At 44.9% G+C, this 11,294-nt stretch overlaps 1 protein-coding gene across 33 annotated transcripts in view; it reads left to right on the top strand.

Moving 5' to 3' along the window:
* LOC308037478 (cystatin-A-like) overlaps window positions 1-11,294 on the top strand; it is a 32,466-nt gene that overhangs the window by 19,876 nt on the left and 1,296 nt on the right. For 27 of the 33 annotated variants that reach the window (XR_013921802.1, XR_013921803.1, XR_013921810.1 and 24 more), the window contains 2 exons: window positions 106-277; window positions 3,055-3,199. Coding sequence is in view for 1 of the 33 variants with exons in the window: in XM_080339293.1 (XP_080195419.1) it covers window positions 3,215-3,286; window positions 10,764-10,865 (174 nt within the window). In the remaining 32 variants the exon portion in view is untranslated. Of the gene's footprint in view, window positions 1-77; window positions 1,954-3,054; window positions 3,287-10,763; window positions 10,866-11,294 lie in introns of those variants that run through there. The other 6 variants (XR_013921814.1, XR_013921815.1, XM_080339293.1 and 3 more) reach the window with 5 other exon arrangements.

An 11,294-nucleotide genomic window follows, 5' to 3' on the forward strand; every position in this document is an offset into this window, starting at 1 on the left:
CAATACATAGTATTAAACCAGGAGATCAAGTACTCATAAAAACATGGAAGGAATTATCGTTAACCCCTCGCTGGGAGGGACCTTTCCTTGTTTTACTCACCACAGATACCGCAGTCTGCACCGCGGAAAGAGGTTGGACACACCTAGTCGAGTAAAGGGTCCTATTCTGCACACAGACTGGGAAGTCGCCGGGAAACCGGATGAGTTGAAGCTGACCTTCAAGAGGAAACAGACACGTGACGCATAGCCCTGGATACCAGGCTTTTTATGGACAATTGTAAGGAATTATAGAAGTCGCACATCGCATGTCCTGTATGTAAGCAATGCAATCCGTGGGTATGTCGCATGTGTAACGGGTGCGGGATACAGCAGTGGAAAAAGTTTCCTTATGTTGAATGATGGTGTAATGAGTGATGGGGAAAAACCTTAGATACCATTCGGATATTAATAATCACTGGACGAGAACATAGCACGGATCCTAGTTACGAATACTGTAGAAGAGATTGGTACAAAACTGTTGCACAATTAGAGGAAGAACTTAGGGATATAGGGTGTAATAAAACTATTCAGGTACCCTCTGTTTGGACTGTAAGTCCAGACATTTGGGAAATAACCAAGAGGAATTGTAAGAAGCGTTTTGGTAAGAAAAGATACAGGAAGTGTTCCAAACCCTGTGAGGATTCGGGACAGTGGCCAAAACCTTGTATTTGAAAATAGCCCTATTGGGTTGAGTATTAGAAAGTGGGTTGTGACAGAACAAGAAGAGAATTCAGGAGGCAGTTCCCTGAAGACTACAACTGCTGCCGAGAAGATAACTTACCCGGCTACTCTGAAGCAACAGAGTAGGCCCAGGGCAAGGCAGAGGGGTATCCTTGTGGGGATTGGCAAGTGCCTCCGAAAACTTCTAAAATAAAGCAGCTCCATTAAGCAGAACAACCCTCAACAAAATGAACCTCCACTGGCTGATTTTCAGCCAACTAAGGGTTAGGTTGGGTCACTCTCCCTAATCCTCCTTACCTTACCGGTAATAATAGCAATAAACCAAGGGAGTTCCCATCAACCTTTTAAATGGACTCTCTATTGATGGGAGGACCAAACGATAATACAACAACAAACCACATCAGGGTCACCCTCTTTTACTCCAACCTTATGCCAATTAGTTCAGGTTAAGCCACGCCTTAACGAAATGGGGTTTTATATGTGCCCTAGCACAGGGCCCTCATTTTTTTAATACCCCAGGACACGATTATTGCGCTTACTGGGGGTGTGAAACAATTGCCTCAAATTGGCAGATTCCTCAGGCCAATGTGGATAAGTTTTTAAAGGTTGAATGGGACCTCCAGGATGCATTTCCTCTAAGTGACTCGGGGGCGGGATGCAATTGACTCGCTGTGGGAAACTAGAACCCGATGGCAACTGTAAATACATAGTCATGAACATAACAAATCCTGAACATAATGGATGGCTTGTTGGAAAAACCTGGGGAATGCGGTATTATCAGCCGGGTAATGACAGAGGAGGCATGTTTATCATAAAGAAGGAAGAAGTTAAACCGACCTTTCGAGCAATAGGTCCCAATCCAGTAGCAAAATCCCCTCCCCCTCTAGGCAGGGAAACAAAGACAGTAGAAAATGAGAATATAATAGTAAGAGAGGAAACTGTCACTGAAGCCTTGAAATCTCTGAATACTGAAGCCTCAGAATCTTTGAATCCTCTGTGGGAAATTATCTGGGCTACTTATCAAACCCTAAACTATACTCAACCCAACCTAACCACTGGTTGCTGGTTGTGTTATAACGTTAATCCTCCTTTTTATGAAGCTATAGGGGATAATCGTCTGTATACCACAAGCAAGGAGTCTGCGCCTATTCAGTGTCTTTGGGAAAAGCAGTAAAGAGGGATAACTATGCAACATGTAACTGGGATAGGGACTTGTAAAGGTAAAGTACCAAATTCCAAGAGGACACTTTGTGGTAAGATCATACCGAGCCTTAATGAAACCAAATGCCTGTTGCCTGTGTGCTGCACGTATTCTCATTTCACCCCCTCCCATATAGTCATCCCTCGGGACTAAAAATTGTCTGGTCTGTTGCTGCCTCTCTGGAACAACATTCCTCCCTTTTGCTGGAGAGGAGGGAGATGGCAGGAATACTGAAGGGAAGTAGGTTTTTTGGTGGTCTTGAATGTTAGCTCTCCCTTACCAGATAGGACTGCGAACAGTTGCTGGTCTTTCCTCAGTAGGTTGTGTGTGTTTTGAACTGTGAACATTAGTATGTGGTCATGAATGTGACTGTGTCATGTGTTCAACTATAACTGCAGAATGAATACTTCTGACTATATATTCTGCATGTTACGTATTTTAGCAGCATGTGAAATATAAGTACGTTGAAATTAGAACAGCTGTTGTCCACACACAACTACTGTAGTGCAAGTACTTTGTCTTCCAGGAAACTGGCACTAGAGTTTCAATTAAAAAGTAAATGGTACTTTGTATTCAGTTGTTATTATGATGGCTTGAATGCAACTCTAGGTTTGATAGGACAGAAGAAGAAGTAACTTATTTGCAGTACTTAACTTGAACCTAGGATTTAATTTTTTTCCCCTTCTGGTTCTGGTGTTTACCTTGGCACCTTTCTGGTCAGATAGGGGGAAATAAAGTCACTGAAAGTAAAATGCCTCTGTTTCCCACTTTTGAAAGATGTTGAGACAATACAACTTCAAGTTGGATGGGACCTGCACCAGGAAATCACTGCATGCTTGCTTCTGATCTTGAATATTGTTGGGAAATACTGGGTGTGATTTTGATCCACTTCCTTAACACACAGACTAGTCATCTGCACATGGGTGGAGAAGCAAGAGGTTCTAGTTTCAGCCCAAACCAACTATCTTAAGATGTGGGTGGCTGGAGGCTGTTGCTGATTTTTCTTATTAACATGAAGACTATATACACTTAAGATTTACTATATACACAAGGTTTTTTAAAGTGCTTTTTACATTTAGTATTACTGTCAGTGCTTTACATTGGTTTTCCCTTTTTTTTTTCTCATTCTCTAGTTCAGTAATGGTAGGTTCCATATGTCACAAGTCACATGATTCCATGACACATGTATATATATGTATATGTATATATACGGAATGTCTGGTGACTCTGCTCAGACTGCGCTGAACTTCCCTCTTCAGAACCACCACCACTTCAGAGAAGTTACCTGCCACTATGGTGCCGACTCCAGGGGGCTTAACTGAGACCAAGCCCGCTACTCCAGAAGTGCAGAAAATTGTTGACCAGGTGAGTTGCAGCCTATCTACAGGTGAAGTCTGTGCATGCAAAGGGTTGAGCCTTGAAGCTTGTGCAAAGGCTGGGAGACCAGGTGGTGATTTTGAAGCAGTATTTAAACTGAAGAAGCTTGTGCAGAAAATGGGAATCCCCTTGATTGCCAGCCAGTATTTCTCAGCATTCTGCATAGGCAGCGTGTCAGTAAGACTGAGACAAGCCACTTCTCTGTCTCATCCCTGTCCAAAGCCAGGCATAGTTCTGGCTGCCTCCAGTTAACATTTAGGTGCAGCTGGAAGGCCAACTACTATGCCAGCACTGAGGCTGCTTGTTTGGAATTAAAGGTGGTGTATTTGAATGGAGAAGATTGTACCTGGTAGAATTAATTCCTCACTGAAGGACATGGATAGGACAAACCATGTGGTAGTAGGCACAAAACCAATATAAATATGTATGTGTGTATATATATATACACATATATATATATAGGACAAGGCTATGGGCAAATGGCATCTTCTCTGCTGGCATCTAGTGTTTTCTAGAGTCATAGCTGTGATGCAGAGGCTGCTGGTGAGCCAGCAGTGCAAGGTGAGCTCTAGCAAGGCAGGCAGGGTGAGTTCCAGTTGCCTTGCTGGTTGGTTGCAGGCAGAGCACTCCTGTCCTGAAGCAGCTGTGTGAACAGCACCTCTGCAGATCCTCTAGAGCCCTGCAGTGCAGTGGCTCTTCCAAGGGTATAAAGTGCATCCTGAGGAGCCAGAGGGGACACCATGGCATGGGAAAGCTGCTTTTGTGTCTCCCATCTTGTGTTCTTACCCACCCAACTAGTCCCCTTCACCCTCCCAGCTCTGAAAGATGGGCTATTCCCCCTTCGGCAACTGCAGAAAGCTGAACTTAAACCCTCCATGAGGAAACAAAAATAGGAAGTTGTGGGGCTGAACATGTTGGCTGATACTGCTGCACATTCCTATGTGTTCAGGACTCCCAGCTCCCGCCTTTGCTGTGCCATGAAGGACGGAGTTTGCACCAGTACTGGTATGGTTTAACCCCAGCGGGCAACTAAACACCGTGCAGCTGCTTGCTTCCCCCTTCCCTGCAGTAGGATGGGAGGGAGGAAGAGGGGATAAAATGTAAAACCCCTGGTTTGCAATTGAGTTGAGTTTGCTAGGACAGCAGAAGAAGAGAAAAAAAAAAAGATAAAAGAATATACAAGATGAGCGATGGACCATGCAATTGCTGGTGGTCAATGCTTAGCCTGTCCTCAGGCAGCAGTTCCCCCAGCCAGGTTTGCCCAAACTATATGTTGAGCATGACATGATATAATGTCCAATATCCCTTTGGGCAACTTGGGTCACCTGTCCTGGCTGTGTCCCCTCTCAGCTTCTTGTGCACCTGGCAAGGGAGCTGAAAAGTCCTTGGCTACTTAATAACAGCTAAAACATCAGTGTATTGTCAATGCTGTTCTCACACTAAATCCAAAACACAGCACCATGTACCAGCTACTAGGAAGAAAATTAACTCTATCCCAGCCAAAACCAGGACAAGTACCAAGCCACATCTCCTGTGAGCTTGCAGGCTGAGACCAGGCAAGGATAAAACCAGGCAAAGGTGAGCTGGGCTGTGCCACCAGGAGAGATCTGTAAATGGGCTGCGTAGGCTGATGCCAGAGTCCAGTATTCTCTGACCAGGTTCTTTTAGATATTCCACATGTGGAGGGTATAATGTTTAATATCAGATTTATTTGAAGATATTTGGTATTACATGAGGTTTCTGATTTAAGTTCATCTTAGCAAAATAAAGCAATTGCAGAATACACTTCAATCACAATAGAGATATGATCTCCATTACTGTTCTTTAGAATATGCTCACTGTTATGACGCTGGGCGTTCTCAGTCACCAGGAAGGAGAACATATGCTGAGGCTAGCTCGAGCCCGCTGTTGTCTTCCAAATTAGTTTGTTTGTTCTTTGCTCTGCCCAACACAGAGAACAAAAAGTAATGTATTCATTCTCCCCATGCTGATCTGTCAAACTTAGGGCAGTGTCCGCATGCTTTAAATGAACTCAGGGAGTTACACCACCAGTTCATCCACTCAACTGACAGAGCTGTTTATCTCTGATCTGCATTGTGTTGAGCTAATGTCAGCTGCTTTGCAGAAGTTGTGGTCTGTCACACCCTGCATTATTTTCTGAGTTTTGTAGGCACATCATGCTTGCCCAGCTCTTCTGAACCTTCTTCCACTATAGGGCTGTACTGGTCAATCACAGCTGGGGTTGCCAGAGTTGAGCATGCGTGCGTGCACAGAGTATGTGATAACAGGTTTGTCAGAGGGGAGAGAACTTACAGCAGAACAGAAAGATAATAGGATTATCTGAAATTGTTTGTGAGGTGCTGACTGAATTACTCAGGAGCAGTGCTGCTGTTCCTCCTCTCCTGAGCAGCACTTGCAGTGATAAGAAATTCCTTCTTAGATATGGAGAGGAGACCCTAGGCCAGGACTCATAGCACCTTTGTGTCTCTGCAATTCTTGTTTCCTCATATGTGTAGGACAGGGAGGGCAAAGTCTCCTGCTAGCTGGGGGTTGTGAAGTTTGACTAATGAGCCTGTGAAATCACTTAATGGCCTCCTTTGAACACTGCTGGGACACTGTAGCATGCCAGATACCAAGCTATGTTCTTAATGCTTGGCAGTGTTGCAGGTGATCAAAAGATCCTGCCATATTGCAGTGTGTATCCGAGATGAAACCTCAGCACTTAACTGTCAGTGAGTGAGCATCCACTTAAAAATGTGAATGCTTGTTTCAGGCTGTGCTTATGCACAGGGCAAATACAGAATCTGAAATGTGCATGTAAAGACTTTGTGTTTGATTCCAGAAGAGGACTGATCTTAATTTTGGTGTTCATCCATTCTCAGTAACTTCAGGAAAATGAAAACAAATTATTCACTGCTCTTTGTTTTCTGCAAGGTGAAATTTCTGCCTTGTGCTGAGAGCAGGAGAGAGAACTCCCCCTTGTCTTTACCTTCCACAGAGCCTTTGATATAGTTGTCTAAGCAAAATATTCTTAGGGAGACAAACCTTATCTGTGTTTCCTGCCAGATAACAGTGTCACCCTTTCGTGATGCACTTCTGTGGGATTTTATGCTCTGCAAAGCAGAGAAGCAACTCACGTGATTTGAGTGAAGTTGTGAAGAGCATCTGCAGACTTTGGGATGCCCAACATCTATTCTGCTCTTCAGATTATGCATATGCCTTGTCTGTAGTCAGTGAGCTAGGGAATGTTATTCAGTCTCCTTTTTACATAGCTGTTGCTTAAAATGGAGGAAGGTTTTGAGTTTAAGGAGCTGCTAGATAAGAGCTTAGGAATGTTAGATTCTTAATCCTCAGATGAAAAAATGTGTCTGCCTGCCTGATTTTACTGAAGGCTCTGTCCATATATAACAGATGAGGGATGTAGTTGTCAGAGAATAGGAGAGATGGTAAAAAGGGAGAGAACTGGCTTGGTTTTGTTCTGAGAGAGAAATAATATGTACTGAAAAATGTCGGTTAGGATTATCCTCAGACCCAGCCTGCTGGAATGGGTTGGAAATTGAACTTTCCCTGGTTTGCTGGATTTAGCAGCTCCTGAGCTAAAAGCATAGCTGTTAGTTCCCTGGGATAGAAAACCCATAGAAGCTGCTGGGAAGAAGAGCAGAGTAAGAGTTTATGAAAAGCCTGAGTAAGATGATAATTTCTGACTATCTGGACAAAGTTGATCTGGATGTTACTAGGGTACTTTCTGGGACCTGCCTGCTGGGAAGGAATGCCCTGAGAGTGGCAGCCAGCTGTAGGTGTATGTGCTGAGAAAGCAAATTAATTCTGTGTGTTTCTGTGGGACAGGTGAGTGGTGAGAAGCCCTGACATGCTGCTGGCCCCTCCCAGGGGCTGCCTGAGCAGGGTAATGAGTGACACTGTACTCCTGCTTGGCTGCTGGAATGCCTCTGCCCTGCCTCGGGCCATCGACATGGAATCATAGAATAATTTCGGTTGGAAGGGACTTTCAAAGCTCATCTAGTCCAACTCCCCTGCAATGAGCAGGGACATCTTCAACTAGATCAGGTTGCTCAAAGCCCCATCCAGCCTGGCATTGAATGTCTCCAGGGATGGGGCATCTACCACCTCTCTGGGCAACCTGTGCCACTGTTTCACCATGCCCATTATAAAAAATTTCTTCCCCATGTCCAGCCTGAATCTCCCGTTCTTTAGTTTTAAACCATTACCCCTTGTCCTGTGGCAACGGGCTGTGCTAAGAAGTCTGTCCCCATCTTTCTTATAGGCCCCTTTTAAGAATTGAAAGGCCATGATAAGGTCTTCCCAGAGCCTTCTCTTCTCCAGGCTGAACAACCCCAACTCTCTCAGCCTGTCCTCACAGCAGAGGTGTTCCAGCCCTCTCATCATTTTTGTGGCCTCCTGTGGTCCCTCTCCAGCAGGTCCATGTCTTTCCTGTGCTGAGGGCTCCAAAGCTGGACACAGGACTCCAGGTGGGATCTCACCAGAGCAGCATAGAAGGGCAGAATAACCTCCCTCAACCTGCTGGGCATGCTGCCTTTGATGCAGCCCAAGATACATTTAGCCTTCTGAGCTGCAAGTGCACATGGCCAGCTCATGTCCAATCTTTCATCCACCAGTATCCCCCAAGTCCTTCTCTGCAGGACTGCTCTCAATCCTGTCATCCTGCAGCCTGTATTGATACCAGGGGTTGCCCCAACCCAGGTGCAGGACCTTGCACTTGGCCTTGTTGAACCTCATGAGGATCACATGGGCCCACTTCTCAAGTTTGTCCAGGTCCGTTTGGATGGCATAATGTCCCTCATGCATGTCAACTGCACCACTCAGCTTGGCGTCATCCGTGAACTTGCTGAGGGTGCACTCAGTCTCGCTGTCTATGTCATTGATGATGACGATAAGGAGTTACTGGTCCCAGTACAGACTGCTGAGAGATACCACTTTTTACCAGACACTGGGCCTTTGAGCACCACTCTCTGGATGCAATCATCTTGCCAATTCCTCATCCACTAAACAGTCCACCCATCAAATCCATACCTATCTAACACAGAGGAAGGATGTTGTGAGGCACCACATCAAAAGCTTAACAGAAGTCCAAATAGATGACATCTGTAGCCCGCCCTTTGTTCACTGATGTATTTACTCCATCATAGCAGACCACTAGGTTGGTCAGGTGGGACTTGCCCTTGGTGAAGCCAGGCTGGCTTTGTTCCCCAGACCCCTTCTTGCAGTTCATCTGCTCAGGAAGTGTGAGAAGAGAGCTTGCCAACGAAGAATGAGGCAAAGAAGTTGTTGAGTACCTCAGCCTTCTCCTTGTTTATTGTTATCAGTTTGCCAGTCCTGTTCATCAGGGGGGACACACTTTCTTTGACCTTCCTTTTCTGGATCATGTGCAGAAGCCCTTCTTGTTATTCTTTGTCTCTTGCCAAGTTCAGCTCCAGCTGTGCCTTGGCCTTCCTGACCCCATCTCTGCACAACCAGGCAGTGTCCCTATACTCTTCCCACAATCCCTGTTCCTGCTTCCACTGCCTGTGCATTTCCTTCTTGCCCTTTAGTTTGACCAGCAGGTCTCAATTCAGCCACCTCTTGCCTTCCTTACCCAATTTCTTACACCTGGGGATCAAGAGATCTCTTGTTTTCTATGGAAAGTGTCAGCTCTGTTCTGCTCCCTTGTCCCTGAGAGCAGTTTCCCATGGGGTCTTGCTGACCAGCTCTTTGAAGAGCTGGAAGTTGGCTTTCCTAAAATTCAGCGTCCTGACTTCACTCTTCATCCATTCCACATCCCTCAGGACTGTGATCTCCATGTGCACATGATCACTGCAGCCCAGGCTGCCTCCAATCTTGACATCACCAATTAGCTCACTTGCGTTAGTGACCATCAGGTCCGGTATTGCATCTCCCCTGGTACGGCTGTCTGTTACCTGGCTTAGGAAGTTATCCTCAATGCACTCCAGGAGTCTCTTGCATTGCCTACAGCTCACCGTTTGACTTTCCCAGCAGATGCTGGGTGGTTGAAATCCCCCAGCAAGACAAGAGCTTGTGAGTGCAATGACTCCTGTAGCTGGAGTAAGCAGGCTTTGTCAGCAGGATCCCCTTAATTGGGTGGCCTGTAGTAGACACCACTATGAAGTTTTCTTTGTTGCCTCGATGGCATGAGCATCACATGCAGAGGAGAGGCAGTTACCCAGCCTGCAAAAGATTGTTTGTGCTTTCTAGATGACAGAAATAAGTTTCTGGGTTACATTCACTGCCATTCTGTAGGAAATTCCTGTCATTGGATGCCAACGTCTAGAGTAAACCACTATCACACTATTATTACATTATTATGATGCCTCAGACACCTGGCCAGACTTCTACTGCTGCTCACAGCTGTCTCTCCCACCACCTCCCTGCCCTTTCTGCCTGGTAATTATACCAGTACTTCATCTCTGAGAGGACACGGTACCACTGCAATTGCTGCTGAACTTAAAACTTGCCCTACACTTTGTGTGTTTCAGGAAAAACTGTTACACTTTTTTTTTAATTATGATTTTAAACATTTATGCGAATAGTCTGTAGATGTCAGAACTGTGCATATTTTTAAGATCCACAGGGCTTAAACTGGGTACTGTGCATAAACACATCTACCTGAGCTGTGAGTGTGAATGCTGCCAGTACAGGGTGTTACTTGTTCTGGAACTACATTACCTGCAGCTGCTACATAGTGAAAGACTGATTTGTTTATGCAGGTCTGGGGTTGATTTCTGGCTCACAATTTAAAGGCCATACTTCTAATTTTGGAGATGGAAGTACACAGTTTCGTCCTGGACCACTATAACTATTACAGCCATTTGTATGTTACATGGTTCTAGATGCTGAAGGGCGTATTTAGTTCAAATTACAGCTTTAGCTGTAGGCCTTTCACCAGCACTAGAATAACTTATAGGAACTACTCGATCAGGTGGTTGTCTCGATGCTCTCAAATAACTCTGCTTATTTCAAGTCCTTAAAGAAAAACAGATGGAGTGCAGCTCTGAGGCTGTAAAACATAATGGGGCTGCAGCCTCCTAGGCCACCTGGTGTGGGTGCAAGTGTTCCAGGTGAGGGGGGCTGACTTGCACCTCTGTGTGACAGTGTGGTTGACATGTTGTGGAACATGGCTTGGTACTGCGCTCCTTTGACAAAAAATTAAAAGGGCAGCAGGTAGCAGTTTCCCTGTACCGAACAGGAGACAGTTTAGCAGGATGGGTGAGGGGAAATCAGCTAGGAAGTCTAATTCTAACAGGATTTTAAAGAATGCTGGAGGCGGTGCTAGGAAAGAGGGCTGGGGGTCTTGGTGTGAATGGAATTACTTTTGGGGCTCCAGGGCTTACTGCATTGAGTGTGTGTTTGGAAGGATGAAAATTACAGTGGTAGCTGTGAAAGTAAAGCCTAAATACAAACCTGCCAACCATTTTTCCCTTTCTTTTTACAGGTGAAGCTACAATTTGAAAGCAGAGTAAATGAGACATTTGAAATCTTTAAAGCCATAGAATATAGGACTCAGGTGGTTGCTGGGACAAACTACTTTATTAAGGTTTGTATATATTATAGGAAGAAGTGCTTTGTAGTAGAAAACTTTCTGATGTGACTAATAGAGTTACAGACTATCTTCAGATGCTTATAAAATTCCTCTGTTTGGCACTACTGTAGAACAGGAACGTAGAAACTTAAAAAACTTTCACATCTGAAGAAGCACAGTGCATAACTTTCTCAGGATCATCGCAGTCAAAGACTGTAGATTGCCTTATCAGCTCAAATTATTTAAATTAGTCATAACTCTACTCTCCTGTTTCCTTTAAAGGCAAAGTAGCTTTCCTATTACCTCTGTGTCCTCCAATTGTGTTTATTAGGATTAATTGGGAGGGAGCCCGAGAATCTGATGGAGAGTTAAAGTGAATTTTTTAAGTTAATGCAAGCATCTCATACTCTGCTGACTAGTTTTGCATGCAAGCATGCATGTTGA

The sequence above is a fragment of the Nesoenas mayeri genome (assembly GCF_963082525.1).
Source record: "Nesoenas mayeri genome assembly, chromosome: 1".
Taxonomy (NCBI): Eukaryota; Metazoa; Chordata; class Aves; order Columbiformes; family Columbidae; genus Nesoenas; species Nesoenas mayeri.